Consider the following 22,982-nt stretch of genomic DNA (forward strand, 5'->3'; position numbering starts at 1 on the left):
ATATTTAAGTTTAGGATTCACTTTCAGTTAATTTTTGTAAATGATGAGAGGTATGGATTGGAGTTCACATTTGAAAATATAAATACCCCATTGCTGCAGTACTGTTTGTTGAAAAGATAACCTTTCTCCATCTATGTGTCTTTGCACCTTTGTTAAAAACCAGTTGTATATAAATATGTCAGTCTATTTCTAGACTCTATAATCTCTTCCATTGATCTCCTGGTCTATCTTTATGCCAAAATGACACTGGCTTGATTATTATACCTTTCTGATAAATCTTGCAATCATGTGGTTTTAGCCTTCTAGCTTTTTTCTTGTTTTTTCAAAATTGCTTTAGTTATTTCGCATCTCCACTTAAATTTTAAAATAAGATTGTCAATTTCTTAAAGACCTTGCTGAGATTTTGATTGGGATTTCACTGACTGTATAGATAAATCTGGGGGAAAACTGATATCCAATTAATTAGCTCTTTAATTTTTTCTCACTAGTGTTTAGGGGTCCAGTGTACAGGTAGTTCACATTTTTTGTCAGATTTATACTTAAGCATTCCATTTTTCTGATGCTATAATAAATTGTATTCTTAAAAATTTCAATATCTGCTAATTACTAGCATATTAAAATACAATCGATTTTTGTATCTGGATCCTGTTTTCTACAACATTGCTAAACTCATTATTTCTAGTAGTTTTTTGGAGATTTCATCAGATTTTCTACAAAGAACATTATACCATCTGTGAATAAAAGATAGTTTTATTTCTTTCTTGTTTGATATCTTTCATTTCCTTTTCTTGCCTGACTACACTAGCTAGACCTTCCAGTGTAAGCTTGTCTTCTTCCTGATCTCAGGGGAGAAGTATTTCATGATTAAATATGCTGCTGGCTCTAGGTTTTTCATGGATGCCTTTTATCAGATTAAGTTCCCTTCTACTTCTAGTTTGCAGGAATGGAAGTTAGATTTTGTAAGATGCTTCTTCTACATCTATGAGATGACTACCTGGTTTTTCCCTTTTGGTTTGTTTAATATGGTTTGTTAATATAGTACTAGAATGGTGAATTATATTGTATTATTTTCTAACGTTAAACCAATCCTGATTTTTGGGGAGTAAGTCCCACTGGGTCATAATGTATTATCATTTTCATACATAGTTGGATTTGATTTGTTATAATTTTGCGTGGAATTTTTGCATCTATGCTCATGTAGGATATTGGTCTTCTATTAAATGTCTTTATATGCTTTTGGTATCAAGGTAATAGTATCAGGATAATTCTCATTTCAAAAAATGATTTGGGAACTTTGCTCTTCTCACACTGTGAAGTAGGTCTAATTGTCTTCTCTTAAAAATCAGGAAACTGAGGATCAAAGTGGGTAGATAACTTGACTCAAGGCCATAGAGCATTTATGGGCTGATGCCCGAAATTAGGTAAGGACCCCAAATTCTAGCTGCCCTGGCAAAGGGGATATGGATGCCACAAGATACCTCCAGAATGAATATTATATGTGTATGTGTGTGTGTGTAAATACTTATTAAATAATTAAAATAAGCCAAACAATTTTAGTAGGTGGCTAAAGTTATGACCTTTAGTGATTTAACAAGGGTATACGCACAGAAACACTTTATCAAATTAAGTACGATTGCAATAACACAATTCCACTCACACCCACAAACGTTCATCATGTATTACTCACAGGAAGCCTCGGAATCTGCTGAGGTCATTGTTTGGGCTTTCACATTCTATCCTACTGGAAAACTTCTCAGGATCAACTTCAGAGTCCTAAAAATATTTTTTGAATCACAAAATAAGAACTCAAGGTTAAACCCTTAATATTGAAGTGTTTTATCACTTTCACCAATTCTTAAAATAATGCTAAGCCTTTTTTGCAATGAAGTTCATATCATGAATTTCCCGAAGGAAGGAAAGTAGAGGCATAATTATGTGATCCATATTTGGGATCAGAATGGTCCTAGGGCATTAATAAACATCTGCAGATGATGGGAATGACTGAGTCATTTCCTGAAATCCACGCAGGACTCTCCAGAAGAGAGCTTACACTTATAAACACCTTTTTATCAATAAAGCACTGAAAAACTGAAAATACTTTTGTTGTTGGTCTTTAATCACATAAGTAGTTTTTGAGATTAAATGTATATGTGAACACTCCAAGAATATATGCGTTTGATCTCAGCCAAATTTTATAAATAAAACATTTAAAAATAAACTAGACATCAATATCTATAATATTTTCTAATGGATCAGACAGATAATTTCAGAATTCTTTATGAAAACAATGAACAAATAAGCAAAGTGCCTTTGTAGGACACAGCTCCTTTAAGGTATGGATTCCCCTAAAACAAGCCACATCAACCTTGTTTCATTACTTCTATTTTCATATCCATTTGACCCGTAAGATAAATGCTATTGATACTGATATATCATAATTAATAAGTATATAATAGAAAACATGAAAATGTGAATTATATGATATGATTTATTTTCTAATGAGTAATATCCATGGAGTTCTTTTGACACACTAAAATCTATTATGCACTTTAAATATTTTAGCTGATTTCTTCTTCACAACTCCATGAGGTAGGTACTATAATAATTGGGCCTAATTAACAGATGAGGAAAGAGAGACACAAAGAGGATCAGTAATTTGCCAAAGTTCTCAAAACAAGAAAGTGTTTAGAGCAGGATTATAATCGAGGTCACCAGATTCACCCTTAATGAACCCACAGTGTGCTGATTAGCATTAGACTAGTGCAAAAGTAGTCATGCTTTTTGCCATTACTTTTAATGCAAATATTAATTGCTGATTAATACTCACAGTGGGTATGTAGTGGTACAACAGAAAGTTAAGTTGTGCAGGATTTTTACCAATGTCTTTGGTACCAAACTACTTACAGAAGTGACATTGACAATAGTCTAAGAGGCATATCAAACACAGAGGATCTAAATGAAATCCATAGGTAGAGAGGTGGGCCCAATATGACAGATGAAATTTACCAAAGATAAAGGTATTAGTAGGCTAAAACACTTTTTTTGGTTTCTAAGTGTAAGACGGAGTAACCCTGACTTAACAGTCATTTGGGTTAAAAAAAAAAAATAGACAGATCGTGGTGGCTCACGCCTGTAATCCCAGCACTTTGGGAGGCCGAGGCACGTGGATCACGAGGTGAGGAGATCAAACCCATCCACGAGGCCCGTGGATCACGAGGTGAGGAGATCAAGCCCATCCCTGGCTAACACGGTCAAACCCTGTCTCTACTAAAAATACAAAAAATTAGCCGGGCATGGTGGCATGTGACTGTAGTCTCAGCTACTCAGGAGGCTGGGGCAGGAGAATCATTTGAACACAGGAGGTGGAGGTTGCAGTGAGCAGAGATTGTGCCACTGCACTCCAGGCGGGGCTACAGAGCGAGACTCTGTCTGAAAACAACAACAATTAAAATCATTAAATTATAAAATACTTCATCTCAAGTGCTTCCAGAGAAAGGGGAGGGAAACTATTTAGACACTATATACGATGTTTCATATATATTATTTCATTTGAATCCTACAACAATGCTATAGAGTAGATACCATCATTTTCATTTTAAGATAAAAAAACTGAGGCATAAAGTGTTTAAATGACTTGTCCAAAGTCTCGCAGTAAATTAATAGCAGAGTTGTGATTCATTTAAATCCATGAAAATATAACTTCAAGGTTTCTGTTTCGCTCTGCACAACACTGAGAAGGGTCTAAAAGCTATGTAGCATGAAAAGTTGCTAAAGTTTTAAGCTTTGGTATATAAGTAATTACAGATTTTAGAAATAATGATAACTAAAGATATAAAGTCTAAGTTCAAGAAAAATAATTCTGTTAGGTTCCTTTAATTCCATTCTCAAAAATATGAGTGCTACACTAAAGTGTGTAAATTCTGAAGTCATTTTATCCTCTTATCTAGAAAAGAGTATACTTCCACTCATAACTGGAAGTGAATGAAACTTTCTGGGATTCTATTTCATCCTGGTGAAACTGAATTAAAAATCTCTTTGTCTGTAATGTGAAAATGAGCTCAGTCATCTTCTGAAAAAAAATGTTAATAAGCCACTAACTGAGAACATATGACTTACCAGTTCTGCATATCCCCGAACCACCTGCCTCTGTTTTAAATTGCTCTCTCCATCAAGACCGGAAGTCTCAATGTGACAGATTCCATCTGGATCAGTGGAAAAGAGTAGTACCATGTCTGCAGGGATGACCTCATTACAGGAGAGGCGAATAAAGTCCCCAACAGTAACGTCTTTCCAGCATCGGTCAGTGTATTTTTTCTCTTTCCTGTAATTAAAAAAAAGTTTTAAAAAAAGAATATTGGCCGGGCACGGTGGCTCAGGCTTGTAATCCCAGCACTTTGGGAGGCCGAGGCTGGCGGATCATGAGGTCAGGAGATCGAGGCCATCCTGGCTAACACAGTGAAACCCCGTCTCTACTAAAAAATACAAAAAATTAGCCGGGCGTGGTGGTGGGCGCCTGTAGTCCCAGCTACTCGGAGAGGCTGAGGCAGGAGAATGGCATGAACCCGGGAGGCGGAGCTTGCAGTGATCCGAGATTGCGCCACTGCACTCCAGCCTGGGTGACAGAGCGAGACTCCGTCTCAAAAAAAAAAAAAAAAAAAGAATATCAAGTGAAAAATACATACAATGTTTTTTTAAAAGTTTTTTTACTGTATAATTTAAAGTATATATTAAGTATTAGGGTACATTTTAATCTTTTAAATGCTCAAAGGGGCCAGGCAAGTTGGCTCACGCCTGTAATCCCAGAACTTTGGGAGGCCAAGATGGGTGGATCGCCCGAGGTCAGGAGTTCCAGACCAGCCTGGCCAACATGGTGAAACCCTGTCTCTACTAAAAATACAAAAATTAGCTGGGCATGGTGGCACGCACTTGCAATCCCAGCTACTTGGGACGCTGAGATGGGAGAATCGCTTGAACCCAGGCGGTGGAGGCTCCGGTGAGCCTAGATCACACCACTGCACTCCAGCTTGGGCGACAGAGCTGTCTCAAACAAACAAAAACAAACAAACAAAATGCTAAAAGGGCAGCCGCAGAATTGGCAACCCCTAAATTCCACAAATGCTTCACCTGAAAATTTAGTTACTGAGCCACTGAAACATATTTCTCAGCTCTTTCTTCCTGTGGGATTTTGAACCATTGTGCTGTTTGAGTCTAACTCTGGAATAAAATTACAATCAACATTTGATGGGCTCATTCAGATACAAAGTAATTCCTTCATGCTGCTCTGTGGTCAGATACCAAGGATCTGAAGGTGCATAAGACACATCATCTGCTCTCAGCACTTCCCATCAGGCAGATAGGATGGGTTACCATTATGCTCCACGATGCATTTTCGTTAGGGTAGAACGAGGACATTTGTATAGTAGAATGCCATTTTCCCTAGGGTAAAATGAGGACATTTGTATAGTAGAATGTCATGTGTCATGTTAGCTAGTTAGGTAGCATTTCACATATGATGCCACCAACAAAAGTTAACAAGGTCTGTCTTATTCCTTCATTGTCTCCCAAATATCCATAAAAAAACTAGTATTTGTGACAAGTATTTCATCAGATTAAATAGCAATCACACCTTACACAAATACTTTAACAACTTCTGCCATACAGAATTTTATCAGCTCTTTCAAGAAATATTTAGCTTAAAAGGCTACCTAAGAAGTACATTTTCAAGACATACCAAAGGCACAAGGTTGAAACCGACAAAGGAAATCTTTGATTATCTGAAGGGTTTATTGGTCCATGGAGAAAGGCAAACCAACAGTTTATTTTGTCTTTACCAAACTTTTCCCTAGTGTCTGTGCGTATCAGTTCATTCTTCCATAGAGGCAGGTAACAGAGCAAAGATAAAAAAGGTAAGCAGGCATATTATTTTGACGTTCGGTCCACCACGCCATATCTAGGAGTAGGAATTTCATTCCATAGGAAATGGAGAGTAACTAAAGGTTCAGACAAAGAAGGATGTGACCATACTTCTGTTTGCCAACTCCTGAGACAGAGTAATAAATGGATTTTTGGATGGCAGGTTATTTAGGAGTATGGCCAAAAGACCAACGATAAGTTATTAAAATAATTCGGGGGAGGAATGAGGATGGTCAGAATTAAGGCAGTAGCAACACAGATAGATAAAGGATGAAATCAAGACATATTAGGTACCGGAAGCAAGTTTTTGGACTTACTACAGGTAAAGGAATTAACCAGGATGACACTATGGTTCCTAACATGTACGATGAGGTGATGGATGGTGCTGTCATAAGTCTCAGATTTTAGAAGCAACTAGTTGTATCACAGGTGAGATAACTTCAGCTTGAAAAGTTTTTATCTGAAGTATCTGCCCAGCAGTTTGAGGGTCCTGATCTGGAGATCATGAGTAAATATGTAGATTCGGAAGTCCTAGGTACATAGACGGCAGTTGATTCCAGGTAAGGATAAGGTTTCTTGGGGAGTCTTCAAAGTGATAGTAAGGTGAAAGAAGACCCGAGATAAGTGGTGTCATAGAAATCAAGGAAGAAGGAAATTTATAAGAGGGAGTCACAATAGTTGAAAGCCACAGAGGAGTCCTGTATAGTAAAGACCCAACTGCCTACAGTATTTGGCCGTTAGGTCTAGTGGCCTTGGAGAAAGTTGATAACGTGAAATTGTTGATTGGAAGAGTGAAGAAAGTGTAATCTCTGTGCATCAGGGAGTAATTAGAAGTTACGGAGGCCGGGCACGGTGGCTCATGCCAGTAATCCCAGCACTTTAGGAGGCCGAGGCGGGCGGATCACAAGGTCAGGAGATTGAGACCATTCTGGCCAACATGGTGAAACCCTGTCTCTACTAAAATACAAAAAATTAGCCGGGTGTGGTGGTGCATGCCTGTAGTCCCAGCTACTCGGGAGGCTGAGGCAGGGGAATCGCTTGAACCCGGGAGGTGGAGGTTGCAGTGAGCTGAGGTTGCGCCACTGCACTCCAACCTGTTTTTGAGACAGAGCAACACTCCATCTCAAAAAACAAAACAAAACAAAAAAGAAGTTACCGAAGTAGAATATTTCCTGAATGTTACCTATGAAAAGAATAAGGGGTGAAGGTAGCCACTGCCAGGGAAGGTAAATCAAAGGACAGTAAAGACAAGTGAACTGGGCATGCACATAGGATGCAGGGGAGAAGCCAATGCAGAAGGCAAGGTGGAAGAAAGGGGAGGGAGTGGAGATGTTGGTTGAAGCTACAGAGAAGCAACAGGAATGAGATGAAAAATACACATGGAAGGATTACTATTATAAGAAAGGGAATTTCCTCTTCATCTAAGGTCAGAAGAAAGTAGGTAAAGACACAGATGGTATAATTTGAGGTACATAATTCATGCTTACTGCTCTCTACTTTCTACTTGAAGAAAGCCAGGAGGAAATTTGCTGAGAACTTGTGAAGGCCCAAAGAGAGACAGACTTTGACATTTGGGTTAGGAATTTTATATTCTTTCAAATATAAGAAGTAACATTGCTCTAAGGAACACGTTTCTTTCTCTATATTAGAAGAAAACTCAAATGAAGTCACTTTCACATTCGAATTCGCTTCATTTTTCCCCATTTGTAGCATGTACCAAGATTTAAACAAAACAAAACACTAGCTAATTTTCCCAATCACTGGCTAGCTCAGGTCTAGAAACATATACTAATATTAATATGCCAGTTACCATGTTAGGTGCATGGTACAAAATACACAAAAATGATTAAGATAGGGTCCCCACTCTAGAGAGGTTATGGTCAAAATTTGAAACAGACACAAACAGCAATTTCCTAAAAGACAGCTGTCTACAGGCTGCTATGGGAGCAAACAGGAAGGGCACTGGGCCCTGGAGGAAGTGATACCCGAGCTGAGTTTTAAAGGGTGTTCAAGAATGAATCAGGCAAAGAAAGGTGGGACAGCACATCAGTCCGAGGGCAGGAATAAAGAAGGCTTCAGAGAGCACGGTGGGAAAGCAACCGCAGGTTAAACGACAATGCTCACAGCCACATTTAACTAGCCTGGAACATTTACAATGTTGGGAGATGCAAACATAAGGCTACATTTCCTTTCCTGATATATAATTAAAAATAGTCAGAGGACTTTCTGCTTTCCCCAGAGCCTAAATGCACAATTAGAACTTCTTGCATCTCCTTGGTGGTTTGTGCTTGTGTGTGACTCTCAATGACACAGCACCCACAATCCCTCCTTTAGGAAAGCTTCTAGGCCCATTTTGTTTCTTTATAAGTTCAGTAGCAAACAGCTCTGCTACGTAAGCATTGGGAAAAGTTGGGACTAATACACACTGAACGATTAACAGTGATTCCACTAGGATGGGAGCTGGTAAGGGACAAAAGGGAGGGGTAAGAATGAAGGGTGGGGAATGTGGATGCGTACTTCACATTATATTTAAAGAGAGAAAGGGTAGGATTATGAATTAATTATTCTTTTTGGTATTTTTAGTATGTTTCCAATAAAACACTGAATTATTTGTAATAAGCAAATAATGAATTATCATTGGACACAACATCAGCTAAGATTTATTAGATGCTTTATATATATCAACTCATTTAATTTTTGAATCAATGTTGTGGTTGGTATCATGAAAACAGGATAGCCCCACTTTTACAAATTAGAAAAAATTGGCCTTGACAAGTTAAGTAACTTGTTCAATGTTACACAGCTCTTAAGTGGCCCTGTAAATTGAAACAAGGCAGGTATATCCAGAGTCTACCCTCTCAAATACCAGAGTTTACTACCAGCTACAGTCACTTCTGAAAACCACCAAATAAAATGTGGTTTAATTGTATATTTTCAAGAAAATTTGAAGAATTTAAAATTTTCGTTTCGTAAAATGTGTTACATAAGGTTAATTATCTTAGATGGCTACTGAAGTTCTCATTTTACAAATCATGAAATTCAATGGATTTATAAGACAATCCTAAAATGTTAACTAATATTTTGAAACTTCTAACATCAACAACATGGTGATTTTTAAAGGTCAGAAAATAATGTACATTCCTTGATGGCAGACATTGTATCTATTTTTAGTTTAAATCCTCTAAGTCTCTCAGTGCTTACCACATAGCAGGCACTCGAATTTGTTGAATGATTAATAGTCTTATTTTCAAGACAGTTCCATTATGTTAAAACAGATTTTAAAACCTTATAAGTGGCTCCTATTTTAAGGGCAATCTTAAGAAAGTCAGGTTTTCTATAATAGCTTATTCTAACTTAATTGGGGGTATAATAGAGTTTAAATGATTAATTTCTAGACTAGTCTTTGCTATTCCAAATGACACTTTTCTATAGAAAATTAAGCGCCTTGTGAAACACCACCTATTACAAATAAGAACCAAATTATCTGCTTAGAAATGTTAATATGCTTCTTCCAAAAACTTGCTAAATAGCCCCCATAATTTCACCCTAAATTTGTGGAAAAATAATTTGTTTGTAAGTTGATTTCTTTGTATTTCATATAAATTTACATTAGCATATTTAAATCAACACGGCATGGTTTTATATCCCATCTTTGTTTCTTTATAACCTTATAATAATTGTTCCAGAAATAATCTGGGGGAAAAACATAAGCATTATTTCTTCTACAATACCAAACAAAAGCAAATTATATTATACATAGATAAAAACACATAAAATTACCTGAGCCTATTACGAAACACAAACATAAAGGAACACCTTAGAATGGATATTAAATAACTGACTATAATACTGCATTTCATCTTTAAGTTTATATGAAAATCAACTAAAATAGATCTGGACTACGTCTAAACTTCCATTGGGTAATTTTAATATTTTAAAAATTGTGCGGTGTTTTCAGGAGTTCTCAAATGTTGATGAAGTGACTCGATGTGACAAACTCTAGCAAATAGTCATTATTAACCTATAATAATAATCATAATGGCTTTTACTTAGCACTTGGAAAAGACTAGGTGCTATGAAGTAAGTTTTATTATTACATTCATAACAAAGGAAACTGGGTGTTTAGCTGCTTTTTGTAAATTGCCCAAGGTTACACAGCTAAGTGACAGAATCAGATTAAATGCTGTAGAACAACCTAGAAAAGCAAATAAACACACACTATCAACTCCAAATTTCAATTAAGATCTGTAATTATTTCATTCATTTGGGACAGGGTCTCTCTCTGTTGCCCGGATTGGAGTGTAGTGGCCCAATCTTGGCTCACTGCAACCTCTGCCTCCCGGGCTCAGGCGATCCTCCCACCTCAGCCTCCCAATATCTGGGACTACAGGCACACACCACCATGCCTGGCTAATTTTTTGTTGTTTTTTGGTAGAGACAGGATTTCGCCATGTTGCCCAGGCTGGTCTCAAACTCCTGAACTCATGCAATCCAACTACCTCAGCCTCCCAAAGTGCTGAGATTACACGTGTGAGCCACTGCACCTGGCCTGAAATTATTTATATATTTGCATTTGTACTCAAAAATATATATAATAAGCATTCTTTCCGTTTGATAAATTTGGCATTCACTGGGTAATCTTAAAACTGGCCAAATTCTGGACTTTGTTCTTCATATAATCATTGTAAAGTATTGTTTCTTATAGCTATTTTTTGAGACTGGAGACTGTACCGACATTTTAGTTCTCTATCCCTGGTATATAATAAGCATTCAAATGTTATTAAATTATTAATAGAACCGTTTTAGTCAAATGCTCTATGGCTTTAAATGAAAACCAATGACTTATACCATTATTTCATTTTAAAATACAACACATGTGTTTTTCTGGTTTCCTTTAGACTGGACATGAGTATAAGAGAAAAAAACAGAACTAATTTCTTATTATCCAAGAAATCTCAAATCATCTTACAAAAGATAAATAAAATTCTTTTCCTTGTTTTCTTGATAGATCATAAAAACAAACATTGTGAAAGTCACTGAAGAATTCTAATAATGAACAAAATACAAATTCTGCAGCTTTCAGATTAAATATCACTTCTTCAGAGAAGCCTTTCCTAACATTTTCCTCTTTGGATCACATAAGATTGAAGACAAGTTATATTTGTCTATACTGTTTACTAAGTATTAACTTACGTCTAAGAATAAAAACCCAGGAGCTGCAAATAATACATATTTACCGTTTAAAACTCACCTTCACTGAGTTTATTTTTGGCTACATAGACTATTTCATAAATACTGAAAATACAAGTCTCCAACACAGCAAATATGCCCCTAAAAAGACCTCCTCCTATGAATGCTCTCTGTTGTTGCTGTGATGGGATGCTCTAGTTTTGTGCACACCAAAAAAGAATATTCTCCTCCTTTTTTGTGTGTGATAGAGTCTCACTCTGTCACCCAGGATGAAATGCAGGGGCTGGAGTGCAGTGGCGCGATCTCTGCTCACTGCAACCTCCCGCTCCTGGGTTCAAGCGATTCTCCTGCCTCAGCCTCCTGAGTAGCTGGGATTACAGGCACCTGCCACCACGTCCGGCTAATTTTTGTATTTTTAGTAGAGACAGGGTTTCATCATGTTGGCCAGGCTGGTCTCGAACTCCTGACCTCAGGCGATCCACCTGCTTCGGCCTCCCAAAGTACTGGGATTACAGGCGTGAGCCACCACACCCAGCCCTGAAGTTTAATTCTTTTAATTCCGCTTGTACATGAGTTATAGAAGCTTTTGCTTTGTTGGCTCCTGGGTTGACAATGGCTTATACATTTTTGTTTTCCTCTGACACTTGAATTAAATTCACCATAGGACTTTATGAAATATTGGTTGAAAACAAGAGCAACAACAACAACACCACAAAAGGGTCCTGGTCACACCTAAGGAGAAAAAAGTAACATTCTGCATATTTCTCAATGATACATACATAGTCCTTAGCAAACGTCCCATTACACTTACCTACTATAAACTTGAGTTATTAAATTATTGATCTGTTTGTCCATTTTGTATTTCCGATAATCTTCCAGGCCATCTTTAATTGCGATAATTGTAAGGACCACCACCAGAGGCAACATGGTGATTTCCTTTTGGAAGGCTTCTACCAAAGGTACCCAGTTCAGGACAACTAGGAACAGGAAATATAAATTGGCAGCTCTGCAACCCAAACACACAAAGGGAGGTGTTAAGTTACTTCAAGGACTGAAGTCAGAGGCAAAGTACTATATAGTTTTTCTATAAGTTTCTATTAGTAGATTTTGTATGTTACAGAATATAGAACTAGCAGAAGACAATGCATCTTAATGAACTATTTATTACCCTGCTAGACATCTGGCTTGTGTCATTCTTTAATAAATGTGAGATATCAGGGCTGGGTGCGGTGGCTCACGGCTGTAATCTTAGCACTTTGGGAGGCCGAGGCGGGCAGATCACTTGAGTTCAGGAGTTCAAGACTAGCCTGGGCAACATGGCAAAACCCTGTCTCTACTAAAAATACAAAAATTAGCTGGGTGTAGTGGCGCACGCTTGTGGTCCCAGCTACGGGGGAGGCTGAGGCACAAGAATCACTTGAACCCAGAAGTCGCAGGTTGCAGTGAGCCGAGATCACACTACTGCACTCCAGCCTGGGTGGAGAAATAAATAAATAAATAAATAAATAAATAAATAAATAAATAGTGTTAGATATTATTTATTAAATATAAAATAGTAAATATTTGAGTGGGACGGTCTTGAGCACAATAGAAAAAAATAGAAAAAAGCACAATAGAAAATACTATTTTCTTTTTAAAAGTTCAGAAAAATTTAGAAGAAATTCAGAGTTAATGTGGTGTAAAAATTAATTAATAAAACAAAGATCAACCCTCTAGCCTTTTGTACATCCAAATATTAGATTTAAACAAGCCTCAAAATTGAGTAGAAAAGTCTATTTCTTTTCTCTTGTGACTAACTCTTCTATTTCTTCTTTTATGCTATTCAGAACCACCTTCTTCAGGAACTTCTTCCATTCTTCTATTTTATATATTCAAATACTTCTCCATGGGTTCCTAATTTTGGGCCATACGGTAAGTTCAAGACACCCTTTTCCTTAAAGGGAAAACAAAATCTCAATCATGCCGTTAAATTTTTATCATATATTTTTCCATTGACCATGAAATTTCTCAAAAGAATAATCTATATATACTTCTTTTTTGTCAACTCCAAATCCTTTTACTCTGAAAATTTCTTTCTTAACCCTTTCTGCTACTCTGTGGCTTCAACTCTTTCCAGGTGGACCACATCTAAACCTATAGCTCTAACCTTGAACTCTGTTTCAGGTTTTTATTCCATTGGGTACACTAGATTCCAAACTCCATAAAAGAATGAAACACATATAGGGCTACATAGCCCTTAATTCAACAAATTCACATCTGTCCTTTAAACAGCCACTATTTAATAAATGCATATGGAACATATATAGCATGAATGATGAGAATGAATGTATGTGGAATGACCAAAGAATATAGAGAATCTCTTTACTTGCATTGGCGTCTTGAATACATTTACAAAAACAAAATACTCTTCCAGTCAAGGTTCTTTTTACTCTTGTTTTTCATTTTTCTGTTAGTACTTCTGGTCATCACAGCTCAACATGTTCACGTCATCTTTTTACTCCTTTCACTGAATATCTTACATTAAATCCACAGTATCTGTAAGAGGTCACCCTTCTTTTCATTCCCACATTGTTCCAAGGTCAGGTCTCCATTACAATTCACTGGGATATACACAACGTCTTCCTAAATATTTTCTCTGCCATCATCTCTAAGTCCTTTCATCTACCCACCACACTACTTCTGTAGTGAAATACTGGTGTAAGCATGGTAATTGTGCCTGCAGACTTGGCTCTCAACTCTTTATCCTGATAGCAAGACCTCTTTCTTGGGTCACATCTATCTTTCTGACTTTACTTCCTGTTGCTCCTCAGCACAGATGCTACATGTAAGTCAGAGAACACTACTTCCCAGGCTTCAAGCAAGCCTTTTATGCTACTGCCTGTACGCCATTATTCATACTCCTTCCTCCATCTGAAATATGCTTTGCCCACACCTCTGCTTTGAATATCTCACCCACCCTCCATTATTAAGTCAAATGTCACTTCCCCTTCGATTGCTCCAGTTAGTATTATTATTTCTCTTTTTGAGGCTTTCATTCTATTTGACAGCCCTTTATAACACTCATTGCATTCACTATGTCTTTTTGTTTTATAGATATATATATATTGTGTTTCCCTAGCACAACTGCAAACTCCACAAGGAGAGGAGTGGCACTCACACTTCCATTTCCTTCAGTGTGTAAACTCACAGGAGAGTGTCCATGAATGCGATATTAAGCTGAATTAGGTCACTGTTTCACCTAAACATCTGACATCTGCACTGGCTTCAGAGCTCTATTTCCTCCTATTATCAGTAAGAAAAATTTGAAATTAAAATGCAGCATGGTTTCATGGAAAGAACACTAAAGCAAGAGCAAGAAGACCCCCGGGGGCAGCCCCTGGTCTGCTACTTGACATTGGCGTGACATTGGCTAAACCACAGTCAAGTCATTTCCTAATCTATAATATGTGAATTACAATATCTTTTCTGGTAAAGAGAAAACACCTTTCCAATTGGAAAGTGCTACGTGAATGGGAGGAGTCATCATTCCACAACGGATTCACATCAAAATTGTCAAGGATGATGTCACAGGTCTTAGGTTTAAGTAACATACAGGGTTATGAAAATGAAAAATATGTTATATATCAACTAGAATGATATTCAAAGGTTTTCTTCAAAAATAAAACAGTACCTGTGAAATTGTTCAAATAAATTTCTTGGCACAAAATTCAGAAGCGTGTACTTTGTTGTTCGTATTCGATTGTTCACATAGGCTCCGGAGAACTTCTCGTACTCATCCTTGAAGGGCTGGAGGTGGGGAACAACAATCCGGTGCCTTCCTGCCAGTTTAGGGGCCTGAGAGGACTTGCGCCCACAGGCGAGCAACGAGGAATAGTTGTATGGCCTCGAATCATCATCCCTGGTTGCACCTCTGATCAGCCGTCGCCAGTGATATCTGGCCCATTGGAGAGCCTCAGTCATGTCCAAACTGTGGTGAGATCCAGGTTGTGTAGCTGACCTGGCAGGCAAACAAAAACCACACTTCCATGAGCTTCTCAAAAGTCTCAGAGATAGTGAAATTTTAATATTTTTTCTATACCAAATAAATATATGACCCACTCGTTCAACATGTAAGGGAGAAAGTAAAGGTAGTCTTTAGAACTCCATTTTAACCAAATAAAGCATACATCTTCTGCCTCATGGGCTAAGCATCTGATCATGTTGCTTAACAAGATACGGCACCTAAAAGGCCATTCCATAACTTGAAGCAAACAATTTGGGCTTAATTTGTGCAAGTCTCTTAACCTCTCTGATCATCAATTTTATCATCTTTGCAACGGGCATAATGCCAGGCATGTCAGGAAATTGTTTTGAGGACTAAATGAATAGCACATAAGTCACGTAGCATAAAGTCTGATAGATCATAGGACATCAATAAAACCCATTCTATGTAGATTACAAAAATGCCCACAGATTCTTCCTATCTCTGCACGCGTAACTCTCTGCCAATCAAGCGGTAGAGTCTTTCTCTACCTGTGGTGTCTGGGCTTGGCCATGTGCCTTGCTTCAGCTAATGTAACACTAGCAAACAAGACAGCAAGTAGAGGCTTGAAAAGTGCTTGTTCATTGGAGCCTATTCTCTCTTACTGTTCTAGGAAGCACTGTAGCCCACACCACATGCCTCAGTTGCCCCATTTACCACAATAGCCTCTATAAATACATAAATAACACCACTGATTGCCAGCTGACCACTAACAAGTGAGTGTGCCCAGATGACACAAATTAGAATAGAGATAAGCTGTCTCAGCTGAGCTCAGCCCGACTTGCCCACCCACCAAATTATGAGTCAATAAATGTTATGTCATTAAATTTTGGGGTGCTTTGCTACAGAACAAAATCAAACTGATACATATTCCCTTATTTTCCTTATTTCTAAGGTTTCCTTATTTTCCAAGAAATGCAGCCCTACCTGGAATGTGAGTTTGTTAATCAAAACAAAAATAGGAAAGAAAGGGGTTCAAGCAATTCTCATGCCTCAGCCTCCCAAATAGCTGGGATTACAGGCAGACAATCACTTCTGATGGGAAGAACAACAGCCTCTGAATATATGTAGTTGTGCCTGGATATTGGACCCACAATAGATAGCCGGTCTTATCATGAGAGAAAATATTCATGTCAGTCTCATCAGTTTTATACTAATGATAGGAACAAGAAAAAAAGAACAGTTCTTTTGGAGTTTGGCCTCTAAAATATTTATTTATAGATAACTAAATCAATGAAGATTGACTGGCCAAAATAACATTTACTATCTCTTCAATATAATTTTTTAAAAGCCTGCCTCCGAAGTATACTTGAAAAGCTGGTTTTTACTTCACCAAGCATACAAAAGTGGCTTAGTTCTTTTAACCGGCTGTTCATAATGGCAGCTTGAGTTATTAATGTAGTTCATAACATATCTAGAACTTTCCCCCAGAAGAAGAACATAAGATAGTGCTTCATAAGTGAATCAATAGATAACAGAAAATACTGAACATAAATACTAAGTGCTTTTCATTAGTTTCACATAATGCACATTAGGTTACCATTATGACAAATGTGACATTTTTTTAAAAGGTTGAAATCAGCACAATTTGATTTATTTCTGGAAACCTTAAAAGGAAGCATTCACTTGCCATTAAATTCTTACTAAGACATAAGAATGTTTATCCCTCTAGTGTCCATAATCTCATACAACAATCTAAACCTCACTTCCCTTTTTAAATTTTGAAGTACAATTTCTTGAGAGTCCAAACAGGAATAACTAAACAAACATGAAACAAATACAGGAGGTGTTAATTTCTGCTAACTTGTGGTGTGTCTGACTAATAACCTCACGCTAGCAAACATACTTACTGGTTCACAGAAACAATCAGCTTTTTATTCCACAACCCAGACAAGAACCACATCTTTCCCCAAGTCACTCCGTTCCTAAGAAACAAGCCCATAACGACTGAATAACATTTCATTGCCAAAGTATTTCTAGGTCTCCTTCCCTTTGGGCCTTTCCAATATCTTTAAATGTACATGAGATTCTCTATTTACTCCCACATTGCTCTTTTCCTTTATCCTTCTTTTCATTTTCAAGGAATTTTGGTGAAGATAGAATTAGGGCTGGCTCACTGCCCTCCATGGCCCCTTTCTAGAGCCTACAAGAGTCTCTCTCCTACTCTCCAAGGCTGGGCAGCTCATCATTTCGTAAGAACTCTCTCTTCAGCACTGTCATTCTCCTGAAAAGCGACCCTTGGATCAGAGGACAGATTTAAGCTAGACAGAGAAGTGCTTTGAAGGGACTGAGGAGAAAAGCCTGGGCTTGGAGGTAATTAACATATGATGAAAATCCTTTCAAATTTCTAGTTTAAATTTTAAACTCTTTTATACTAGGCAGGAATGACCAAGGATCTATTTAGTCATCCTAGATCAGAGGCTTTTGAAATGTGTTAACTGCCCTCCCAGTGAGAAATACATTCTATGATGAAAAGTAGAATTTACACACACACACACACACACACACACACACACACACCTGAAACAAAAGTTCTACGAAATATTTCTTACCCTTACCACCTGCAATGCATACAGGGACCTTTTTTCTTCTCTCTCTCATATTAGTACTAATTAGGATGCATTGAATTCGTTTCTAGATCCACTAATATTACTGTACATGTTAGTAAAAAGATACTGATTGTGTGTGACTTCACACGGAGCTGAAATTATACACGGAAGTGGATAGATCCATGGTCCTAAATAGATCCACAACCCCAAATGCAGAAAACAGACTATTACAGGATACAAAATTTCAGCTACAAAGGAGTAATAAGTTCAAGAGATCCACTGTATATTATGGCGAGTATGGTTAATACAGTAACAATATATTGTATACTTGAAAATTGTTAAGGAGTAGACTTGAAGTGTTCTCACCACAATAAAAAGTATGTGGGGTAATACATATGTTAATTACTTTGAGCTAGCCATTCCACAATACATCCACATATCAAAACATCACATTCTCCACCATAAATACATACAATTTTTATTTGTCAATTCAAAAGTTTTTAAAACAAAATTTTCCCCTTACAACCCTTTCTCCCTCAGTCAATAATGTTACACACAGAAAGCTTTTCCTACAGAAACAGGTATTTGTTCTACAGAGAGCTAAAGATAAAATGTTTTTAAAGATCTTTTAAATTATTTTATTTCAGTGGATGTTTTTGTAAAATGAATAAAAAGAAATAATATTTTCAATGTTTGAAAATATCAGATTTAAAAAAGAAGAAGAAAACAGAATCTTATGGTAGAAAATTACTAAAAGACAGCAGTTGGACAAGAAGGCTCAGGGGAGGGCAGCACTGTACCCACAGTAGTCAGGAAAGAGCCTTTCACTCTTTCTCTGTCACTTCCAACAAAGTTAAAAGTATGTTAGTACTTGGAGAAGCCTCTGTTATTAATAACGTTCCACATAAATATTGAGGAAAAATTTTTTAAGATATGATAGGAAAGCAAATCAGTAAGTCATACCTCATCAAGTGTCATCACAAATCATAATATCTTAAGGCTTAGACTTCAGAGATGATTTAACACAGTGGTCACAAACCATTAGTCAGCAAAATTCTACCCAATGACTTATTTTGTATCAGAGTGTTGGCAAGCACATGGTTTTGTTTTATAAACATAAATATATATACACACACACATATAAAAGCAAGATTTTAAAATAGAGATAAATTCACATAAAATATTGATAATTGGTTTTTCTTAAAAGAAATCAAGGGAATGGTGGGCACACATCTTCATATGGTAACAGAGGTTACTATGGACCTTGACTCCAACCCTGCATTTTGCAGTTCACCCGTTTTAAATGAAGGAACGAGCACTTTGCTCACCACTTTTTGACAAATCACATTTCTTCTACTCTGTAAGCCCAGGCTCAAATATTAGCTGTACCACTTAGTAGCTACTCAGTCTTCTAACAAGTAAAATGAAACACGATTAAGAGTCAAGGGACATGCTAAAAATAAACAATGGTCATCCTCTTCCCCACTCTCCTGCTTGTTTTTCAAGCCATAGATAAGTCAAGGGTGGGAATCTTATACATTGGGCTTAGGTCCAAAGCTTTCAATTTAAAGTTGTCCAAGTAAATGCTCAGTTCAATGTACCTATTAATGCCTGAGAAGTTGCAGCATTAGGTGGGATACAAACAGAAAACCGAACAATCAAAAAGACAGGTATGAATGACATAAAGTGACCTTCATACTACCTAATCTCATTCTTCACCATTCTCTCCAAAAGTCATCCAACAACGTTCATGAACAAACTGTATTCCACTTGTCCTGTGTTGCCCAAGCCCCCCGACAAGAATCACTTGGGGCCCCGTTAGTCACAGTCTCCAAAGCCTCTCCCCAGGAGATTCTGATTCAGAGGATCTGGGATGGGGTCTATGAATATGTAATTTAGTTAGTACTGCCAATGAGTTAAGGAGGTTGCAAAGCATAGTGTATACTTTGCACCTCTCCAAATGCTGCCTCTCTTTCTGGAGGCCTGGTTAACCATATCATCCACTCACCACACCAGCCTCTATTCATCCTCGAGACTGTTTTAGCTTGACCATGGAATGAGGGAGTTTGCGAGGGATCCACACAACAGACACCATAAAGCGTTCTCTGCTCTGCTCCCATTAGAACCCTGAGCATGGCTCATATGCACTTGCCATAGTGTGTTACAGATGGCTTTATTCTTCAGAGTCAGGGGACATACCTAATTCCTCTCCATGTGTCTGTCCAGGGTTTGGCCAAAGTTAGATGATATATAAATGTCTGTTGATCACTGAATTTTATAGAAAAGAACATAAAGACATCCCATTTCCTTTTGCATGGCTCAACCTGGCTTTTCTGCCATTAGAAGTTGGAGTGTAAGATCTAATTTTGAGAAAACAGAAGCATTCACTTTTAGCTTGTGATTGTATCATTCACCTTTATTAAGAGCAGGAATCTGCTTCTCCAGGCCTGAAAGACTCTTTCAAGAGGGCATTATTTTCTCTTCTAGTGTATTTCTAAAACCTGTAAGCAGCATAGAGTGATAAAGAGCACAGGTTCTGGAGCCAGAGGCCAACATCAACTTCTAGCACCCCAATTTGCCAGCTTAACTTGCTCAAAGGGTTGCTATAAGGATTCAGTGAGTTAATATATGAAAAGCACTTAGCACGTGTTTGACCCATAGTAAGTCCCAAGTAAGGGTTAACTACCATTGTGACTTTTTACAAAATGTTCTCTCTATAATATTTATTCGTAAATATTAGCTGAGAATTTGTGTGCACAGTATTAATACTAACAACTGTATCAATTATTCATCTATGTTTAATTTCTTAAATTGCACCTCATACTGCACCACCTGGTCACACTCTGCTTTAGTAACTCTGCTCTTCATTTAATGGGGGAGGCTTCTAGGCAACCAACTGAGGATAGCAATACTCTCTTCTCAACTGTTGCTAAGAGGAAGTCCAGCAATCTAGTAGACAAAAGCTCTAATGAAGAACATAATGGGCAGCATTTTTAGGGATTTTTAGAAACATCATTCATAATTCTAAGATTTAGCTCATTCCTCAAAGAGATAATTTTTCAGAGTTTTCCGCTAATAAACCAACTGGTCTCATGTGTTTTGACCTGATGCTCTGCCAACCATAGGAACCCTGTCTTGAGAATTAACAAAAACAAACTTTGTAAAACCATATAAACAACCAGGTGCTTGAAGTTCAGTGACGATCACATAACCCAAGAAAGAATGTTTTAGATCTAGATACGCTACTATCCTCAGTAATCTGCTGTCCTTAGAGGTATTGATTTACAATCTTAAAAAATTAAGTTAAAGTTTTGGAAGGAAAATGTAATAATCTTATGTAATACTCTGGAATACTCTAGTGCTTCCGTAAAGCAGGCCTGCATGATGCTAGATATTAATTTTCCCATCCAATATATCATTTACTCACAGATTATAAAACCTGTAATTAAAGTTCTAAAATCTACAAACTTTCAATTTTAGGTATGAAATCAACTAAGATCAGAATTGAAGAAATATAAATCAAGCATTGCTTGGTAAGTACTAACACTTTTATAATAATTACTGTTTTAAAAATACTTCCACATGCCATTTAATTTAGTTTTCACTTGACGTGGAATTTCATTTCATTTTTCAGAGAAAAAAGTAAAGTTCAAAGAATGTTTTAAAATTTTCTCAAGATGTCCAATCATTGGTTCCAACTATATAATGCTATTAATATATAAAATTTTAAATAATCAAATATTCTCATGTAAAATTACATTATTTCTAACTATAGTATTTTTTCTAGAAGATATTAAAAACTACAATCCATCACTAACAGAATGTATCTAAAATATACTAAGTTCCTTACTATACACAAATGTACTTGAAGGCAGATTTAGTTCTCAAAAGTCCTATTTCCCTTAATGAATGCTTAATGAAAAGTTTGCAGTAGGGCAGATTACCAAAGGTAAATACAGGATAATGAATTCTCTTGGGCTCAGTTAGCATTTTTAAATTCCTGAGGTCATCACCAGCCAACAATTTGAAAAATATACAAGTTCACTGGTCTAAAAGAAAAAAAAAATCTATAATCATTTCAAGATGCCCTATGTTTGTTTTGCATGATAATCTCCTGAACCTCACCCCCTAGGTTTCTTTTTTTTTTTTCTTTTTTTCGTTTTCTTTTGGAGACAGAGTCTTGCTCTGTCGCACATGCTGGAGTGTAGTGGTGGGGTGGTTCGATCTCAGCTCACTGCAATCTCTGCCTCCCTGGTTCAAGCGATCCTTCCACCACAGCTTCACAAGTAGCTGGGACTATGGGCATGCACCACCATGCCCAGCTGATTTTTTTGTTGTTTCCTGTATTTTTAGTAGAGATGGGGTTTCACCATGTTGGCCAGGCTGGTCTCGAACTCTTGACCTCAGGTGATCCACCTGCCTCGGCCTCCCAAAGTGCTAGGATTATAGGTGTGAGCCACCACACCTGGCCATGAACCTCACCCCCCTAGGTTTCTGATCCAGCAGGTCTGGGATGGGGCTCAGGAGTCTGCATGTCTAACACACTTGCAGATAGTACTGATGTTGCTGGTCCTGGGGACCACACTCTGAGAATCACTACTCTACGCTAAGTAACTTTATTGCAAAATGCAGTTGGAATTAAGACTGAGCAATTTATTAGATATCACTCATGTTATTGGGAAGCCCATCTTCTTTGAATGTGTAACCTCAGCTATGCACTAATGGCTTGACAGCAGATACAAGAAGATCCTCAAGTCTAAGGTTAGAATTAACTAAAAGAGCGAAGTCTAGTTTATACAAAAGATTGTTGATGAGGTCTTAAGGATTAATTCTTTCTGCAGATTTAATACAGTTAGAATTAGTTTCAACCAACATTTCCAAAAGTTGACCAAGAAAGAACAATGAATCCTGGCCTTGATAGACTTATAACCTTCTTCTCAACCAAGATGAGAAAACACAAACAAAACGTCAAAGTTCTTATATGTTCTAAACCATGGAAGACACAGGAGTTCTCTATCATAGTCAATAAAAGGCACAGAGAAATATCATATCTATGGATTTCTAAGAATAAGATAGGAATTGTTTCACAATAGACTTATGATATGAAAGTCTCCTTGACCTAGATCGAGACCATCCTGGCTAACACAGTGAAACCCCATCTCTACTAAAAATGCAAAAAAATTGGCTAGGCATGGTGGCGGGTGCCTGTAGTTCCAGCTACTCAAGAGGCTGAGGCAGGAGAATGGTGTGAACCTGGGAGATGGAGCTTGCAGTGAGCCGAGATCGCACCACTGCACTCCAGCCTGGGC

General features: G+C 37.4%; 1 protein-coding gene across 1 annotated transcript in view; it reads right to left on the reverse strand.

Annotated features, from left to right (window-relative positions):
* The window catches only part of ATP10D (ATPase phospholipid transporting 10D (putative)), a 78,596-nt gene extending 63,502 nt beyond the window's left edge, over positions 1-15,094 (reverse strand). Inside the window, exons 1-4 of the mRNA XM_030800929.1 lie at positions 14,774-15,094; positions 11,915-12,109; positions 4,117-4,321; positions 1,688-1,773 (exon numbers count right to left, since the gene is read on the reverse strand). Of these exons, the coding sequence (XP_030656789.1) occupies positions 1,688-1,773; positions 4,117-4,321; positions 11,915-12,109; positions 14,774-15,063 (776 nt within the window). The 5' untranslated portion in view covers positions 15,064-15,094. The remainder of the gene's footprint in view (positions 1-1,687; positions 1,774-4,116; positions 4,322-11,914; positions 12,110-14,773) is intronic.
* Between the last annotated feature and the right edge of the window lie 7,888 nt (positions 15,095-22,982).

The sequence above is a fragment of the Nomascus leucogenys genome, chromosome 20, assembly GCF_006542625.1.
Source record: "Nomascus leucogenys isolate Asia chromosome 20, Asia_NLE_v1, whole genome shotgun sequence".
NCBI lineage: Eukaryota > Metazoa > Chordata > Mammalia > Primates > Hylobatidae > Nomascus > Nomascus leucogenys.